Source organism: Trichosurus vulpecula, chromosome 3, assembly GCF_011100635.1.
Source record: "Trichosurus vulpecula isolate mTriVul1 chromosome 3, mTriVul1.pri, whole genome shotgun sequence".
NCBI lineage: Eukaryota > Metazoa > Chordata > Mammalia > Diprotodontia > Phalangeridae > Trichosurus > Trichosurus vulpecula.
Window position 1 is genome coordinate 380228988 of NC_050575.1, and position 19583 is coordinate 380248570.

General features: G+C 45.9%; 1 protein-coding gene across 1 annotated transcript in view; it reads left to right on the forward strand.

Moving 5' to 3' along the window:
- Positions 1-19583, forward strand: part of TSNAXIP1 (translin associated factor X interacting protein 1) — a 33716-nt gene that overhangs the window by 8063 nt on the left and 6070 nt on the right. The window contains 13 exon segments of the mRNA XM_036752143.1: positions 1661-1760; positions 2263-2369; positions 4039-4198; positions 6378-6471; positions 12085-12281; positions 12764-12899; positions 14312-14481; positions 15221-15380; positions 16212-16342; positions 16596-16721; positions 17288-17449; positions 18541-18650; positions 19387-19513. Of these exon segments, the coding sequence (XP_036608038.1) occupies positions 1661-1760; positions 2263-2369; positions 4039-4198; positions 6378-6471; positions 12085-12281; positions 12764-12899; positions 14312-14481; positions 15221-15380; positions 16212-16342; positions 16596-16721; positions 17288-17449; positions 18541-18650; positions 19387-19513 (1780 nt within the window).

Below are 19583 nucleotides of genomic sequence, written 5' to 3' on the forward strand. Positions count from 1 at the left end.
AACCTGTGAGTCCTGCTTCCATTAAGCTGCAAATTCCTTTTGCCTTCCAATTTCACTTGTAGTAAGTGTGTCAAAACTGAAATGAGCCAAGAGATTTCTCTAGTGTAATAATAACTGAGCAAGACTAGATGAAGAGGTCAGAGGCTTGTGCCCTGGTGTTTAGTGCCTCTATGGCCTCACATAAATCCTTTGACTTCTGTGGACCTCAGTCTCCTTACCTGTAAAATGGGAGGGTTGCACTAAATGGTGTCCCAAGTCCCTTCCACCTCTAGCCCTGTGGTCTTATTATGATCCACTCTCAGCCATTGATAGACGAGGATCTCACGTTAAAAGTGCTAATAGCTGAGGGGATCTTAACAGAGAGGGCTTGTTAGCACTTTCTGTTATTCTGCCAGTGTCTCTGAAGAAAGAAAAAAGGAGCTGCTACACACTTGGTGAGGCTGGTCCTCAGAAAGGACAGATGACAGTCTGTGGTTGGGAGCATGCACGTGACCTTTCCAGGTTGGCAGAAACTACTAAGACGGGCTGCCCTACACTGGCCTCAGTGAACCGTAGTGAGACATGATGGCACAATTCTATGAGGGTCATTTTCAAAAATAGCTTTACTTTTTACAAAGTGTTTTCCTTACAAACCATGGGGTAGACAGAACAAAGATTATCATTCCCATTGTATGGATAAGGAGACAGAAGTCAAGGGACTGTGCTCACAGTCACACAGCTACTTAAGAAGAGAACCAGGGCACAAACCTAGCTCTTCCAGACTCCCAAGGCCAGGGTGTTTTCCTTTTTTATCACAAATATAATCTCCTCCCCTCCTTAGCATATCTTACCCCAGTACTTGTCCTGCCCAGCTCCTGTCAGTCACTAAACATTTTTTTTTTGAGGCAATTGGGGTTAAGTGACTTGCCCAGCGTCACACAGCTACTAGGTGTCTGAGGCCACATTTGAACTCAGGTCCTCCTGACTCCAGGGCTGGTGCTCTATCCACTGTGCCACATAGCTACACCTCTGTCACTAAACACTTATTAAGCGCTTACTGTGTGCCAAGTAGTATGCTCTGAGAGGCTCTAGCTACTTACCTAATGTTAAGAGAGCGACCAACACTCATGATTTTAGGACTAGTAAGAAACCTACCAAGGACCAAAACACAGATCTTGGGACTCCAAGGTCTTTCTACTACAGAATAACCTCTAAAGTTCCATATAGCTCCAAGACCTCTCATCCCACAATCCCTTCGCTGCTTGGCCAGTGACTGCCTGAGGCTTGAGGAAAGGTGGGAAAGATCCACTTTCCTCCTTTCTACCTACCAGAGGGCACCTCATCACTACCACCACGTTTTCCCACCATGCCCAGTTGGTGTATTTTTTTGACTATTTGGAGACTAAAACTTCGAAATGAATGACAAAGCAGGCCAACTGGAGCACCTTGTCCTGTTGTCCTTGTGGTAGGCAGACCTCTAGGCTGGGAAGTGCTGGTAAAAAGAAAGGGTTTCCAGGAAAGAACAGAGTAGGTCAAGAAAGTGAGGTGCCCCAGACACTTCATTGTCTCCACTGGTTCTGTTGGGGTGGAGGAAGGAACAGGGTGGATCCCATTGATGGTTCTCTATTCTCAACCAGTGACCAGCCCTGTGACCAGCTTTTGTCATTCTTCTCACATTCAGAGAACATCCTGCTCTTCCTACAGTGAGCACAATATCCAGCCCTCTCTCAGAAGCTAAGACTCTCCGTAAACGTAAGATCTTTCAGCACCGCAGAACTCCGGTGAGTGGGCATTTCCTATCAGCATCCTTCCAAAGTAACTGACAGGCAGGGGGCCCAAGCTAGCATCTCACTTCCCTTCCTGGACCCACATCTCAGTGATGGGGAGGGGACATGCAGAAGCTGCAGGGCCCCACCAACAGTGCAGCCTAACCAGAGTGAGGGGGGCTCCCCTGTGCTTTATGCAGGCAGCCCCCAGCATCTCTGCTAGCCCACAGTCACAGCCTTGGCAGGGTGAGAGTGAGGGCCCTGAGTGCAGCAGTATTCCCATGAAGCCAGACCTCCTCACAGTCCATTGGCCAACAAGCATTTATTAAGTGGTGCTCTGGGCCAGGTGCTGGGCTGAGAGGAGCCCCATCCCTGCTCACAGGAGCTCACAGTCCAGTGTGGGCGACAGCACCCAGCAATCATGTACTCATAAGACACAGGCCAAGTCAGGAAACCTAGAGAACCCTGGGCTGGGGGCTCGGTGAAGTGAGTTCTCTTTCTTGAACTTGTTTCTCAGCCGCTTCATTTTTCCGTGGGTGGCCGTCTCTCCTCATGGCCTGCATACGCCAGTGCACAAGCTATCCTACAGAACCGCAAACCCTGCTCAACCACTGACAAAACAGGGTAAGCATGTGGGGGTAAGCATATACACGCACATATACTCACACTCAACATGCACACATGCTCACATGCACATGCATGTATATGCACACATGCCTGTCAGTTATGCACACAGATGCTCACACATGCAAATGTGCACGTGTACACACACGTATGCACTCACACACATTCACACTCACATGCATGTATATGCACACATATCTGTCGATTATGCACACAGATGCTCACATATGCAAGTGTACACACACATGTTGTTTTAACAACCCAGCTGGCAGCTTCGATGGGGGCATAAGATCCCTCCCCCGCTGCCGGGACCCAGGGGGCTGCCGGGATGCCAGGAAAGCACAGGTTCTTTTTATCTGCTTAAACAAGGAAAGCACAGTGAAGGGGTTGACCAGCTTACTTTAATCCAGCATTCACTTAGCATACAGACAACATTCATTTAGCTCAGGGGAAAACGCCAGCATTCAGTTAGCATTCAGTTAGTTCAGGGGAGCATACAGACAAGCATCAAGAGACAGACCAAATACAGATTCACGTACTTCAGGGGAAAAAACCAGTACCCTGAGGTTCAAAACATTCATTTAGTTCAGGGGAAAAACAAACCAGCACCCCGAACCTCAAAACCAAAATACAAACAAGTTACAAATATCAACAGACAGACCCAATACAATTCACAGTTACCAACATCTGGGCTCGGCCTGAGAGCAAAGGCTGGCCCAGAGTCACGCTTGCTTGCCGCTGCTCCCACACCAACCGGAAAAGGAAAGAGAGAGCTTCAAGCTGTCCTCTCCCCTCTTATAGGGTTTTTGACATCATCAAGCACCGCCTGAATGACCAGGGCTGATTGGTTCTTGACTTGGTACCTCCCCCTAGGGTAGACATTAACACCTCCCCTCAGCCAGCCCCATGACTCATCACACAGGAAGTTTTCTGCTTCCTGACATGCTCTCTGGGCTTCCTGCCCCGGAAGAGCAAGCCATAGCATCCAGAGGCTCAATGAGGTAAGCTGAGTCATTCAAAGAAAACAAAGGCCATTCTAGTTACACATGTATGCACTCACATGCATTCACATGCATGTATATGTGCACATGCCTGTCAGTTACACACACATGCTCACACATGCAAATGTACACTGTACACATGTATGCACTTACACACATGTTCACGCTGACATGCATATATGCACACATATCTGTTGATTATGCACACAGATGCTCACATATGCAAGCGTATATGCACATGTATGCACTCACATGCATTCACATGCATGTATATGCGCACATACCTGTCAGTTATGCGCACATGCTCACACATGCAAATGTGTGTACATCCACTTGTATGCACCCACACACATGTTCACATGCAATGCATGTTTATGCACACATACCTGTCAGTTATGCACACAAATGCTCACACATGCAAATGCACACATGTACATACACTGTACATGTATAAAACGGGGGTCCATGTGGCAGGACAGATTCTTCCAAGGTGATCCCAGCCTTTCTGCTCTCTCTTCCTGCTGGATGCCTAGAGTAGGTAGCTCTGTGGATGCTTCATCCACATCCTCTGAGCTGTGGACTGTCCAGAGGAATGCTGGAAGGATGGAGAACCATCCCATAGATAAGCAACATCCATTCTCAAAAGGTAAGCTCTGTCTGCAATGAAGAACCATCCTCCTTGCCAATGATGTTTCTTGCAGGGCCAGAGACAAGCCATCGATGACCATCTCAAAGCCCCGATACTTGGAACAGCTCGAAGATTACCTGAGGAAAGAGTTACTTCTTCTGGACATGACAAAGGAAAATGCTCTGGAGCTCAAGCTCCAGGTCAGGCCTGGAGAAGGGTGGGGGTCCCTGCGGGAGGGTGCCCCAGTCAGACCTGGATAAGGGGGTCCCTGCAGGAGGGCGCCCTCCCAGGGAAGAGTCCCAGGGCTGAGGAGCAGCAGCTGCCCACGCCTTCCCATCTGCACAAGGCCCAGTAGGTTAGCTTGTCAGATGTTGACCCCAGGAAAAGTCTACAAAATGCCTGGCCAGGAAGGTGCAGTCCAATAGTACTGCTAGGTGCAGGGCATACGAAAACAAAAGCCCAACAAGCAATCCCTGCCCTCAGAGAGCTTGTGCTCTAACATAGATAAGCATATAAGCGATCATCTGGGGGATCAGGAAAGGTGTCCCCTAGGGTGTAGCACATGAGCTGAACTTGAAGAAAGGGTACGAAGAGGAGGAGAGTGTGTTCCATCGGTAAGGAAGACTGGGAAAAAGCTTGGAAGTGGAAGGAGGAGGAGGACTGAGCTCAGGGCCCAAGTTGGCCCATTTGGCTGAATTTTAGAGTGCATGAAGGGACATAAAGGCTGAGGCCAGATTGTGAAGGACTCTAAATGCCAAAAGGAGGAGTCTGGATCTGAAAAGCATCAGGGAACCGCTGGACCTCTTTGGAGCTGGGGAGTGATAGGGCAAGGTCTCTGCTTGAGGAATGTCCCATTGGCAGCTGCATAGAGAGCGGAGTAGAGAGGGAGACAGGCTGGAATCCAGAAGTCCAATTAGGAGGCTGTTGTGATAGTCTAGACAAGAAGTGGAGAGACCATAAATGGGATGGTGTCAATATGAGTAGAGATAAGAGGATAGATGTGAGAAACCATGCCAAAGTAAATCATTCAGACGTACTGCTTAGAGCCCAGATGTTGAGAGAGGTCTTGTCAGAGGCAGCAGACCCATTGAGAGGAGCATACAGCAGTGGGTCTTGGCATAGGAGACAGCTGACTTTTAGGCCATGGGGTGACACTAGCTAGCTGTGTGACCTCAAGATGGGACAGGGGCACTTCCTCTCTCTGGACCAATTTCCTGATCTGCCAAATGGAGGACTTGGACTCTTTGCTACTCTGAGGTCTCCTAGAATTCAAGAATTCTATGCTTCTCTAAGTCCTTGCTGAGAGGGCAGAGTTTCTCACCTTTAAGGTTTCCAGGAGCAGCTCCACATTAGCCTCTATGGGCCACCCTCAAGTGAACAGTCACTATGTATGCATCTGCCCTCTGCTAAGCTATATACTGATGGAGTAACATCCCTGCCTTTTAGCACCTTAGATAGACGAGACAGATGGACACAGATAGCAAACATGCTCAGGAAAAATACTGACCCAACACAGACTTTCAAAAAATATCATTATGGGGGCAGCCAGGTGACTCAGTGAGTAGAACACCAGCCCTGGAGTTAGGAGGACCTGAGTTCAAATCCAGCCTCAGACACTTGACACATGTACTAGCTATGTGACCTTGGGCAAGTCACTTAACCCCAATTGCCCTGCCCCCCCAAAAAATGTATGTTTTTGGCACTAACGTTATCCATGCATCTTACAGAGTCAAGAAAATGCCATGTTTGAAGAGGGAGGAGTCAAAAGGAAGTCAGAGACTCATAGAATATTAGAATTAGAAGAGATGGTAGAGACCATTGCACTCACACCTCCTCAGCTGAAATTGATAGAGGACTGTAGAGGGCAAGTCCCTCACCCAGGGTCTAAGCTGACAATGATGGGAGAGCCAGAAGAGAACTCCTCAGGTGTAGGGTGAAGCTTGAAGAGAGGCCTCAAAGGCTGAGACACGGGCATTGCTCTTGTCCCATCGGAGAGTAGGGGAAGGAGGGTGCTGCAGACTGATAAGAGAAGTAAGGACAGAGTTAGGGGGTCATTGAATCAGAAAGTAAGGTTCTGAACACTGACCCACATCCCTTCCTGTGGGGGCCTCTAGAGAGCAGAAATGCAGAAGTGAGCCCATCTTTGCTTGTATTTGGCAAAATTAGTGACAGTGGCCATGGTTGTCATGGGATTTCTAGTCATTTGTCATCCTCTCATCAGCCAATATGGCCCCAGAGAATGGGAGTGAAGATGGAAGAAGTCATTTCCTCCACCCACCAAGTGCCCAGGAAGAGCATTTCAGAGAAGTAGAAATAGGACGGAAGGTCTTCTTCCCTTGGCTTTCCCTCCATGGTTTGTTTCTCTCCGTTTTTCACTAGCCTTACAGAGAAATCTTTGAATTCTTTATAGAGGACTTCAAAACCTACAAGCCCCTGTTGTCTTCCATAAAGAACGCATATGAAGTCACACTAGGTAAGACCTTGGGTGCCATTCCTCTCTCCAGCCAGCATGTGTGAGTGCGTGCATGAATTAGAGAGAGAGAGCACGGGTGCTGCCTCTAGTAGCAAACTGACTGGGTCCCTCTGAACTCTGTGGCTCTGTAGTTCTTGGAAGGTCCTTCGCAGGTACTAGAGCAGTCCTGACAACCAAATTGCCAAAAATCTGCTCAACAGCTAGTCTGACCTCTCTACAGTGAGGTTCATGGTGTAGCACCAGGTCATTGTAACTACCCAGGGCACCTCATAAGCTTCAGAATGGTTCACAAATTAATTTTCCCAATACCTTTAAGGGAGGGAGTTGGTTTTCATTCTCTGTCTCACCAAAAGGCAATGTGGCATAGTCAATAAAGAGCTGTTGTCAGAACCAGAAAGACCTGGGTTCAAGTGCTACCTGTAACCTATACTGTTCCTGTAACCCTGCACAAATCACTGTATCTCTCAGTATTCTAAGAAACTCTTGAGGACAAGGATTCTTAACCTGGGATGCATGGACTTGTTTTATTTTATTTTTTTATTTTGATAACTGCATTATAATATAATTGGTTTCCTTGGTAGTACTGTGTATTTTATTTTATGCATTTAAAAACATTATTCGGTGGGGAGGTGGTCCATGACCAGAAAAAAAAAAGGTTAAAAAAAACCCTGCTTTAAGACTATAAACTACTGTATGGGCAGAGAGTGTTTCTTCACTTGAGAGTTCCCCAAGTTAGTAAAATCACAGGGCCAAACAAACCCTACCTCTGAGGTCAAGCCCCGAGAAGTCAGTGTCATAGTATAATAAAATGGGAGGCAGTATACCATAGCAGGGCCCCTCACACTAATCTGACCACGTAACATTTTAGGGCTTGAAACATTGACAGAACTCAACAGTGCTACTCAGGAAAGTCTAGGAATATGCAATGCCCCGGGGATAAAAGGGGGGCACGGAAAGTGTAGAGAAGTTTTGGAAGAAAACAGAAAATTTAACTTCTTCGTACTAAAAAATTGTGGCAGATAGGTCCTCTTCCCCAACATTTAGTCAGTTTCATACATAACGAAATGCATTTTCGAAGGGAAAAATAGCTAGCATTGAATTTTTCTCACGGAGCACCTATATGAGGAGTGTGCTACCAGGGTTCCTTGGAACACAGCTTAGGAAACATGGATATAATGGGGAAAGCACTGGACTGAAAGGAAAAATCCGAGTTCCAAGCCTAGCTCTGCCACTGGGACTTTCAGCAAAGACATTTGACATTTCTGAGACTCCGTTTCCTCACTTTAAAAATGAAGGGAGTTGGACTACCTGACCTCCAACTCTAAAATTCTTTGTTGAGAACCGCTAAATAACAGTTCTCTTAAGGTTTATAAAGCACTCTCCTCACAGCCACCCTTCGAGGTAGGTAACACAGATATCTCCTATCTCCATTTTATAGACGAGAAAATTGAGTCTTAGTGAGATTGAGTGACTTGCTTGTGACCACACAGCTACTAAATTTCTGAGCCAAGATTTGGTTTTTTGACCCATAAATCCTGTGCCTTTCCCCTGTTTTCAGGGTGTCTCTCACTATACTTCTGGACTGCCGCTCATCACAAGAATAAGAACTCTGGAGTAGAAAAGGAAGGTCACACTTTTTAGGACATTGTCTAATAACCCTGCTATTCGCACAGAACTCTCCACCCCCATGCCCACCCCTGCCCTAGTTCCTCATATCCCTCTTCCCATAGAAAATAATTAAGACAGGGTTAGGATTCTTTTTAGAACAGAGAGGAAAACTCACATTTCACAAGGGAGGAGACAACAACTTGTCACTCGAGGAGTTAAAAGGGGGTTGGGAGTGAGGTGGGGGGTGAGGAAAGCCTAGTCGTTTCTTAGAATTGGAAGGGGCTTTAGAGATTCATTTGGCAGATGGATGAAGAAGCAAAGCCTCCAGGAGGTCCTGTGACTAGCTAGTGGGAGATCGAGAGCAGGAACAGGACTGAGTCTTCTGACTCAAGCCAGGCCTTGCCTCACTGCCCAACACTGACACCCACTTAGACTCCTGGGACTCTCAGATTTTCCTCCCTCCATTGTATAGCCTGGGTTAAACCGGACTGAACAGAGGATCTTCTACTCCAGTCTTTATCAGCAGCACGTGGGAGACTCAGGAGCGGTTTCACAAAAGAATCTGACAAATGGTGAATGCCTAAAGCAGTAGGGGATTTATCATTGGGCACTTGAACTCGCATACAAGGGGAGGCTCAGGGCCTAAAATAAAACCTTGAGGAGCCATGGGGGAATGGGTAACAAGGGCAGAATCCAGCCGGTGTGGTTTGCTGGGCCATCAGGTGGAATGGTTTTGAGGCAGTGGGAGGAAGGGATGCATAGGATGCTAGGGCTACAATAGCCTTTAGTCTGTCAGTTAGTAAACATTTATTAAGCACCTACTATGTGCCAGGCATTGTGCTAAGCACTGGGGATACAAATACAAATAAAAACAAGACAGTTGTTTTTGGGGAGCTTATAGTCTAATAGGGGAAGATAACACACAAAAGGAAGCTGAAAGAAGAGGAAGAGTGGAGGTGGATGAAGAAAGTACCCAGCATGGGGGTATGATAGAGAAGTCCAGAAAAGTCCCAAAACAGAAGAGCTGGTAAGAAATAAGGAAGTTCAGAAGAATACCACTCCCCCCCACCTCCGTGAGATAAGTCATGGGGGTTTTTTAGGAAGGAGGCAGGTTCTCAGTCGCATCGGTTTGGGCTTCTATTACTAGTGTCACTGCAAGGGGAATACTAGGTACTTGGCTGTGGAGGGGAGGCCCAGCTGCGCCAAGTGGGGAGTAAAAACAAGGGATTTGGAAGCGTCCAGAAAAGGGCAGGCTGGGAGGTTAGGTAGGAAGAGGGAGGGACAGAGGCAGTCTGCCCCGAGTGAGCCATGTGGTCTGAGTGAGCCCTGTACAACTCAGCCTTCTGATTGGGGGGGAGGGGTGTTTTAGGCCAGTATCACAGTCTCTGAGGAAGGGTCCCTTTATCTTTGGGGCCCTGCTGAGGACTCCATTTCTTCAGCTAGACAATGGTCAAAGAACTTAAACCTGGAGGGAACCTTGGATACCATCTAGGCCAGCTTCATTCTTTCAGCCCTAGTAGATAGAGAATGTTCTTATATTTGTTCTAAGAACCACAACTATGAGGTTATGTGCTCCATTTTTAAACAATCTGCTATTCATCCATCCAAATCAGCATTGTCTTCTTCCAAATAACCACCTTGAGAAACTAGACACTTAGTCCAGTGATGCCACCCTTAATGGTGGAGTAGAGAGAGTGCTGGATTTGGAGTGAGGGGACCTGCGTTAATAACTCCAGCTCTGCTGCTTAGTAGTACCTGTGTGGCCTTGGACAAATCATGTCCATGGATCAGACCCTCACCTTCCTAATCTGTAAAATTAGGGATTTAGATTAAATGATCTCTAAAGGACCCTCGCAGCTCTGGAGTAGATTGTCTTATGATTTGATATCTGGACTCCTTTTTAGCAACAACCTCCCAGAAACAGTAAACAAGTAACAAAATGTGGCTACTTTCTGGCTCAGTATAAGACTTTCCTAGTCGCTAGATTTGTCTAAAAATAGGATGACCTGTTTTATGCATTAGTTGCCCATTACTGGGATTATTCAGACAGAGGCTGTGTGAGCATTTGTTAGCAATGCAGTTGAGAGGCAGGCAACACGAACTCTACAATTCTTTCCAAATCTCATTCTAGTATTCTAGTCACTCATCTCTCCCTTCTCCTTCTCTCCCTCTCCTTTTCTCTATTCCCCATTCTCTCCCTCCTTTTCTCTTCTTCCCTCTCCTTCTCTGTATCCTTCTCTGTCTCTCTGTCTCTTTCTAAACATATATTCTCCAGCCTGAATTTCACCACCGTATTCACCAGATATCACTCCAAATAGTTTAACTGTTTCAAAAAATCAACTCTACTCTCGAAGGTCAAGAATTTTCTACCACTGAGGATGTTAAAAAAAAAAAGGTGCTATAAACTCTGGAGGCCATTCCCCAAGAGATCTAAATCCAGAGCAATGGTGGTGTCAATGGAATAAACATAAGCCTCCCAAGGGGACTATTTTTGATGGTCAGTGCTTGTATAGACCTTCATTTTGGTATGTTCACCAAAAAATCAGTACCTGTATTATACAAGATTTCCCAAGTCTTAGTGCAGTTTTCTTTTGGGGGGCAGGGGCGGAGGGCAGGGCAATTGGAGTTAAGTGACTTGCCCCAGGTCACACAGCTAGTAAGTGTGTTGTGTCTGAGGCCAGATTTGAACTCAGGTCCTCCTGACTCCAGGGCTGGTGCTCTACTCACTGTGCCACCTTAGTGTATTTTTAAGCTTTACCAAGACTTTAGGGAAAACCCTATCTTTAAATCAAGTATGTCAGCCAGCCCTAAGCTGCTGCTGCTTTTTTTTCAAATATTTTATTTTTTTCCCAATTACATGTAAAAAAATTTCAACATTTTTTAAAAATTTTGAATTCCAAATTCTTTCCCTCCCTCTCCTCTCCCCTCATTGAGAAGGCAAGCAGTTTGATATAGGTTATACATGTGCAGTCATTACAAAAAAAATTTCTGCATTAGTCAAGGTACAAAAAAAAGGCAGACCCCCCCCAAAAAAAAATGAAGAAAGTTTTAAAAAAGTATTCCTTTGATCTGCATCCAGACTCTTTCATTTCTTTTCTCTGGAGGTGGATGGCATTTATCATCATGAGTCTTTCAGAGCTGTCTTAGATCACTATATTGCTGAGAAAAGCTGTCATAAAAATTCTTTAAAAAAAAAAAAGCTAAATCATTCACAGTTTATCATTGTACAATATTGCTGTTACTATGTACAATGTTGTCCTGGTTCTGCTCACTTCACTTTGCATCAGTTCACGTAAGTCTTTCTAGGTTTTTCTGAAATCTGCCTGCTCATGATTTCTTATAGCGCAATAGTATTACATCACAACCATATACCACAACTTGTTCAGCCATCCCCTCAATTTCTAATTCTTTGCCACCACAAAAAAAAAAGTTGCTATAAATACTTTGTACCTGTAGGACCTTTTCCTTTGATCTCTTTGGGAGACAGACCTAGTTGTGCTGTTGCTGGGACAAAGGGTATGCAGCTTTATGGTCTCCTGTAGCCCTAAGCTTTTTATACTCAGAGTCCTGGCCTGGATATTAACTCAGGAATATTGCTCTGGATTTGTCTGGGCAGACTGCTGTCTCAGCCCTGTAGCCTTCAGATATGAGAGTGTCTAGACTCTAGTCAAGTAAACCAAGTGGTATGATGAAAGGAACACTGGATTAAGAGACAATTCAAGTTCAAATAATGTCTCAGTTATTAGGTAACTATGTGACCTTAGGCAAGTTACTGGATCTGCTTCCTAATCTATAAAATAGAGTTGGACTGGATTCTAATGCCATAATCTTTTCAACACCTGTTTCCTGGAATCACCACCAACCAATCCAGCCCTTCTTGAAATGGTTTTTACCCAGACCACTTGTTCAGGAAGGACCTGGAGAACTGCCCCATACCCCCCACACCCCCCAGTCAATATACCACTGGACTGAAGGACTCCTCTCACATTCTCTGGCTTTGATCAGCTCACTTTAGGGAGAAGATTCGGTCTCTGGAACCACTGAAAGCCATGCTAGTCAATGTGTCTGAAGACTGCAATGAAAAAATCCTGGCTATCAGGGAAGAGGAGAGATATGAAATCAAAATGTTGAGGAAAGAGAAAATTAACTTATTAAAGCTCATCGACAAAAAGAACGAAGAGAAGATCTCTCTGCAAACTCAAGTAGGTCTGATGGAGTCTGCCAAATCACTTCTTTCCCTGCTGTTGGTGGGGAGCTATGTCCAAAGAGGACCCTGTTGCTTAGAAAACATCTAGTTGGCGGTGTCCACCCCTACCTGAAAGCATATACTGAAATTTCCCTATTAGCTGACGGTCACAGTCCATGGGTCAAGAGGAGAAAAATGTGTTACCTCAGAGCCTCCAACTTTGTCCCTGTGAATACCTTTCTCCCCTGGGTCTTAGAAACAGTTATATTTCCCCTTCCTTCTCTTCCTCAGTCCTAACTGAATCAATTCTACTAAGTCCCCACAAAGATTATACATGTCTTATTCTTCCAGCTGTACACATCTGGTAAGCAGGAGCATCATTACATTAAAAACTTCCTAAACAGAACAGGCCATTAGCCTCTCATTTGGTCCTGGTAAGGTCAGAAAATTTGCACCTGCCCCTGAGTATGGTCCTAGCTAAGTTTGTCTGTCCTCCAGGTGAGCAAGCTAAGGAAAAACTTGGCAGAGGAATATCTTCATTTCCTTAATGAACGAGATGCCAGAAGGATCCTTGTTGCTGATCTTAATGAGCTTCGATATCAGCGGGAGGACATGTCTCTTGCCCAGGCTCCAGGTAGATAAAGCAGTTTTTATGTATGTTGACCTGAGAAGTTTAGTTAAAGGAGGCAAACAGAGCTAGGTGATAGAAAAATTCATATTACTTATTTATTTATTCCCTTAAGCATAGCGGACAGACGTACATGTGTGGAGTCAGACCAAAATCTGACTCCTGAACAAAAAGATGAGAAAGCTTATATACATTTTTTCTTTAACAGACTCAGCATGTCTGCATTACCTCACTTTTATGATCCCCACGTATGTTTAACCATGGTACAAGACAAGGATTTTCCTTAATGGAATAGGTTATAAATACAATAAGATAAGAGTGTTGACAAGTGTCAGTTAAAACTACAACCCAGCGTTTCTGTGTTTAATTTACCATTAACATTCCATAACATGGTATATGCCCATAAAATATTAAGCGAGGTAGCTTCTCGGGATTAGGGTCTCATCCTTTAATGGTTAACAGAGGAAAGAATGTTCTTAGGTCAGCCCAATCTGGTCTTGTTGACAGAGGAAAAAGGTATTCTCTGAGCAAACTTCAGAGAACAAAGAAGCCCAGGTCCAGGCTCTTCTTCCAGTTGATCATTAATTCAGGTTCTGGGTCTTACTGAAATTACCAAAATGATATAAAATGATCCACATGTATTTATTTTACTATTTGCAGGGGGGGGGGGTTGATAAAGCAGTTTTCAGGCCTCCAATGGTAGCATCTCTGAAGTTTCCTTTCTGGGCATAGTCAGAAACAAAAGGAGACATGGGTGTGGAGTGTTGTTCCACAGGGTCTTCTGTCTAAAGGGCTGTGCTAGTAGGTACTGAGGAATGTTGGTGATCTCTAAAGTCAGAATGGTAGTGAATCTTAGATCTGAACTTGCAAATCTTCCATAAGATGGAAGGTGAAGCAAGGGCTATTGTGATCATCTCAGGTTCTGCCTGAGGCAGTGTAGCATAAAGGAAAGATCAATAGATTGAAGCTGGTCACCTGTGATCCAATCCTGACTTTGCCTCTACCTGTGTGACCCAGGGCAAATCACTTAAGGTCTCTGAGCCTCAAACTCTTTTGTCTGTAAAATAAGGAAATTGGGTGAGATGATCTCTAAGGTTTCCTTCACTGACCCATCCAAAGTGATCTTTCCATCCTTGTCCCTTTTTTATGTACTAACCACATTCTAATTTGCCTTATAGTTATTTGTGGTAGCTTCTCTCCCCTACTATTGGGTAGATTTGAGGTGCAGTTTATTATCTCTTCTTGTATTTACTCCTCAAACCCTAACACAAAGTTAGGCATTCAGTTAAATTGAACCACCCAGTGGTTGGAGCAACCTCAGAAGGCTGCATCAAGAGGAAAGAAAGGGTAGATGATTTTTTTGCTGGAACCTGGAGAGAAGTAAGCCAGGGGCACTAACGGGCTGATTATCTTTCAAGAGGTGTGGGGAGAAGACCCTGTAAAGTTAACCCTGGCTTTGAAGATGGCTCGTCAAGACCTCACCAGAACTCAGAAGGAACTGAACACAATGAAAGCAAATTTTGGTGATGTTGTCCCCAGGAGGGACTTTGAAATGGAGGAGAAAAGAAACAAAGCATTATTTGAAATGGTGAGGCTATTTTCCCCACAGTAGAGATGGATATGGTGGGGAGATTGACTAGGGAGAGACATTCTTCCCGCACAGCCCAATGTTGGGAGCCAGGGAGGGTGGGGTGGGTCATCATGTGATTTAGAGCTAGAATGAATTTTTTTTTTTTTTGGTTTTTTGGCAGGGCGATTGGGGTTAAGTGACTTGCCCAAAGTCACACAGCTAGTACATGTCAAGTATCTGAGCCCAGATTTGAACTAAGGTCCTCCTGACCACAGGGCCAGTGCTCTAATCACTGCACCACCTAGAGGTCCCTTAGAGTGAATCTTCATTATGATCTAGGCTGCTACTTCATTTGACAGCTCATGAAACTGAGGCCAGAGGTAGCTAGGTGGTGAAGTAGATAAGAGCACTGGGCCTGCAGTCAGAAAGACCCTACTGTATGACCATGGGCAAGTCATTTAACCTCTTCTTGTTTCCTTATCTGCAAAATGGGGATAATCGTAGTACCTATCTCCCAGTGTTGTTGTGAAGATAAAATGAGATATTTGTAAAGCATTTGTAAACCCTAAAGCACTATGTAATTGGTTATTTGCTACTATTATTACCCAAGGTCACAACCTCCCAAGGTTCTAAGGAGCTAAGTAGGAACTCAACCAGAGGTCCTCTGACTCAAAAATCAGTGCTCTCTCTACAATACCACCCATGGTACTTCCCTAGGGGCCTCTGGTGTTTAACCTGAGCTGGACCTGTCTTCCAGGTGGACAACTTAAGAAAGGACTTTGAAGAGATACGAAAGGAGTATGACACACTGCTACAGGTTCACATGACAATTGTAAGGGATAGGGATGAATTCTACAGTGAGCTACAGGAGATACAACGGACCTCCACTCCCAGGCCCAACTGGTCCAAGTGTGAAGGTAGCCAGGCTGGGGTGGGGGGGGTGGGGAGGGTGGACAGAAAGGGGCAGTGCTGGGGCCAAGACCCAGGGAAAACTCACTCTAAAACAAAGACCAAGCTGCAGCATTAGATCTGGCCCCTCTGGTTTAGGGTTGTGTGGATTAAGGAGGAAGACTCTCCAGAGTAGAACAGCCTAGGCACTTAGAAGCTCAATGAGTCATCAGTGGGCCATGGCAGTGATCAGGTCTTGGGCTACAATAACAAAACATGATATAAAAAATGAGGGGGGGTTGTCTTCAGAGTCCAGGGCCCTGGTCAGTCACAGCTGGCATACTGTGTTCGGGGTGCCATATTTTAGGGTAAGCTAGAGCCTATTCAGAACAGGGTGACCAGCATGATGGGGAAAGACTACTATACAATGATGTGTAAAGGGCCCAAAGTGTGTTTAGCCTGGAAAAGGTAAGACTTGGCAGCAGAGAATGGGGCACAATAACGATCCTAATATTGAAGGGCTGTCAGGAAAAAGAAATATTAAACTTAGGTTGTTTGGCCCTAGAGCTTAGACCTAAGAGCAGTAGAATGGGTGGAAATTGTAAATAAGCAACATTCCATTTAAGAAAAAATTTCCTAATGATCAGTCTGCTCCCTTAGGAGACAGTGGGTTTTCCCATCACTGGAAGTCTTCAAGCAGAGGCTGAAAGATTACTTGTTAGGAATACTGTGGATGGAATTCTTGCTTGGTTATGGCTAGACGTGACTTTCTAGAATTCTGATTCTAGGAGCCCTCTCTCATCTACTTGGTCCCTAGGTTCATCACCCTCCAGCTTCTTCCCTTGCTTTTCCTCTCACAGATGTGATTTCTGGGGGACAAGAACGCTGGAACTTTTTGTCTCAAGGGAAAAGCAGTGACCAGCTTGTTGATGTGCTGCTAGAAGAAATTGGTTCAGGACTTCTCCGAGAAAGGGAGACCTTCCAAGGCCTGGTAGGACCTTTCCCTGGGATTGGCCAGCACACGTATCCTCTACCTTCCAAGCTCTTTGAGAGGCAACTCCTGATTTTGTCTCTGGGGGGTATCATATACACCTTGTGGCTTAGGGTGGGCTTTCAAAGCCCAGTCAAAACTGGCCTAAGCTCTGCAAGTCAGCACACAGTAGGTGCTTAGTAAATGACTTGAATGAATAAAAGCACATTGGCTTAGAACTCCAAGGTTGGTAAGAATGTATCCCCTTTTCTAGGGCTCCACTGAAGACATCCCAGAGTTCCTTCGGTCCGGAGGGCTTGTCCAAAACAAAAAACTAAGCAAAAAAGAAGTGGTGGACATTATCAAAGATGTCTGGAAAGAGCGGATGGCTGAAGACCAGGTCCTCAGGCTGATTGTGGTTGGCAGGAGGGCAAACAGTGGGAAGAGAGTGGGTGGGTGGTACAAATACTTCAGCAGAGTCAGACAGGAGAGGGAGAGTGAGAAGGGCCACCACTCTTCTAGCCCAGGGAATGGGGAGATAAAGGGAACTGGCATTTACAAGCTCTGTGAGGCTCGTGGTAGCAAGGATAGGATAGACACAGGCATTTTGTAAAATGGTATAAAGATTCATAAGGATAAGAGGAAAGTCCCTTGGCCTTAGGAGAACAGAATTTTTTTTTCTTTTTTTGGAGGGGGGAAGGCAGGGCAATTGGGGTTAAGTGACTTGCCCAAGGTCACACAGCTAGTGTGTCAAGTGTCTGAGGCTGGATTTGAACTTAGGTCCTCCTGACTCCAAGGCTGGTGCTATACTCACTGCGCCCCCTAGCTGCCCTGGAGAACAGGATTCTTAAGGGGCACAATGGGATAAGCAGCTCTCCCCAGGTAGAAGATGAAGCAGGCTTAGTAGCCACCCCACCAGTTCCCTGACCACTTGACCTCCAGCCTCACCCCTTCATTTCCTTGCAGAAAGAGAAGACATCCACCTTGGGCCAGTTTTTCCTCGACTACCTAAAAAAACGTTTTGGGGATGCCTCTGCCATGGACTGGTCCTACACAATTTTTGAAAATGCCAAACTCTTTCACTCCAGTGAGGTCATGAAGCAGTTCCATGATGTCCTCGCAGGAAGGGTGAGTTTAGCCCCTTACACCCTAGAAAAAGAAGGGTTCCCAAAGGAGTATCCACTTTGCCTGAAGTGGAACAAGTAGAAGAGGGAAAAGAGCATGAGATCAATGAATCAACTTCAGACCTGGAAAGAGATTTTATAAAGCCACCATAATGTGAACAGAAAAGGCACTGATGTAAAGAGGAGTCAAAAGAAAGCCCTGAGTTCTCATCCTAATCTTGACACTAATGAGCTGTGGACAAAAGACATTGATGATGCTGGGCAAGTGCCTCGACTCAGCCTTAGGTTAGGTTAGGTTGTTGTCCTTCACTCTTGAAGAGGACCAAAGATGACATCTAGATGCTAGAGTCAAGTTTTAGTGTGTATAAGTGTGACTGATTAGACCAATACGAGCTCAGAATGTTCTACCACAGATGGGGCACAAATAGTCCGGGTGAACGTTTGGGGTGGATTCTCCAAATTTGTGCTTCTCACATTTCTTTGAGTTATTTCAATTCTGCTTTGCTCACAGAGCACAGCACCTTCTCTGATGAGGGCACACCATGCGGAGCAGTCCTGTGCCAGTGTCTGCCATGTCACACTATCAATTCCAAAGTCCTTAAGAGAGACCCCTATCACTTCTGGCCACCATGTGAATGCTTTTTTGGCAAGCATACATTTTGCACTCGAACAACGTGGCCAGCCCATCAGAGTTGCACTCTGAAGTAGAGCTTTGACTCAACCAATTAGACAACCTCTGTTGTCTAATCCTCAAAATGTGGCTTGGCACAGTGGACATAGCACTGGATACAGAATCAGAGCCCCTTTCCATGGTCTGGAGGGCTCTGAAATGCCCTCTACAGAATTCCCTTCCATGAAATCATCTCTATTCCTATCCAGAGGAGGAATGGGGCTTGGTCACTCCTGGGCAGCCAGCACCATCACCTTTTTCTCTCCTTCCTACCTCTGTCGTTTGCCCTAGGGCCCCTGAGAAAGAGCTCTATTGCCCCTCTGGGATCTATTTTTTCTCACTAAAACCTAGGTAGGCTCCTATAGGCCAGTAGCAGAGTGAATGACCCCAATTCCTGGAGCCACAGACCAGGTTTTTCTCCCCAGATGGAAGAAAATGTGTACCTTGGCCAAAGACAGCTCGTGTCCTATCTGCTGAAGGAGTTGAACAACAGTGACAGCCAAAACGAAGGAAACGTCACCCTAGATCAGTTCAGGTTGGAAAGGCCAGGACCCTGGCAACATCCTGCCCCTCTCCCACCAAACTCCTCCCTGCCCCGAGCACTCAGGATTGGAGTTTAGGAGCAGTAGCCCCATGAGACAAACTCATAGAGGACAGGGACCCTTTTTGGTTTTCGGGTCAGCATCCCCAGTACCTAACACTGAGCCCCTTGATGACACTGGTTGATTTGTTTAATTGATCTTCCACCGGAGCTCGAGGGCCCTACAGGAAGAGGAAGAATTGAGGCAGGCCACTTGTCAGTTCTCTGCCTGCTCTCAGAATCCCCTGGGGAGTCTGCCCGGCCTCATAGAAGCCCTAAGTGAATGAAGGGAGGAGAGGTCTGAGTCTAGTTCCCCCCAGGCTTACCAAAATAAGAACTGAAAAAAAAATCCATGACAGATCAGTTAGAGCATATCTGGCCCATCACTACCACACCATCATGATGGACAGCCCCATTCCATCTGCCATGGTTTATCATTCAGCTCCAACCACCCTCCACCCAAAACTATGGCCAGACTTGGGGGAAGGGGAGGAAAGAGACTATAAAAACAGAAAGACCCGGTCATCCTAGGCTCCTCGAGCCAGCAGACTGTCTTCCTTTGTAGCACCAATACCTAGGCCAGGCATTTTGTGCATCCAATCAGCAGGAGCTTACCAAGTGTTTGTTGCATTGAAACTAGCCATTGGATTGGTTCCTCTCCTACTGCCTGGTATCTTCTCTCACTGTACAGCTCAGTGCTCAAGAGTGCCTTCCCTCTCAAGACAGATGAACAGATTCAGGAGTTGCTGGAGGTGGCTAAGGTCCAGTTAGAGGGCATCCCCCATGATGTTGTTCACTACCGACTTTTGTTTATTGAGGTAACACCAACAGCCTGCCTTCTGCCTTTGCCCTGTGTCCCATCCTTCATGGGAGATCACTCCAGCCACA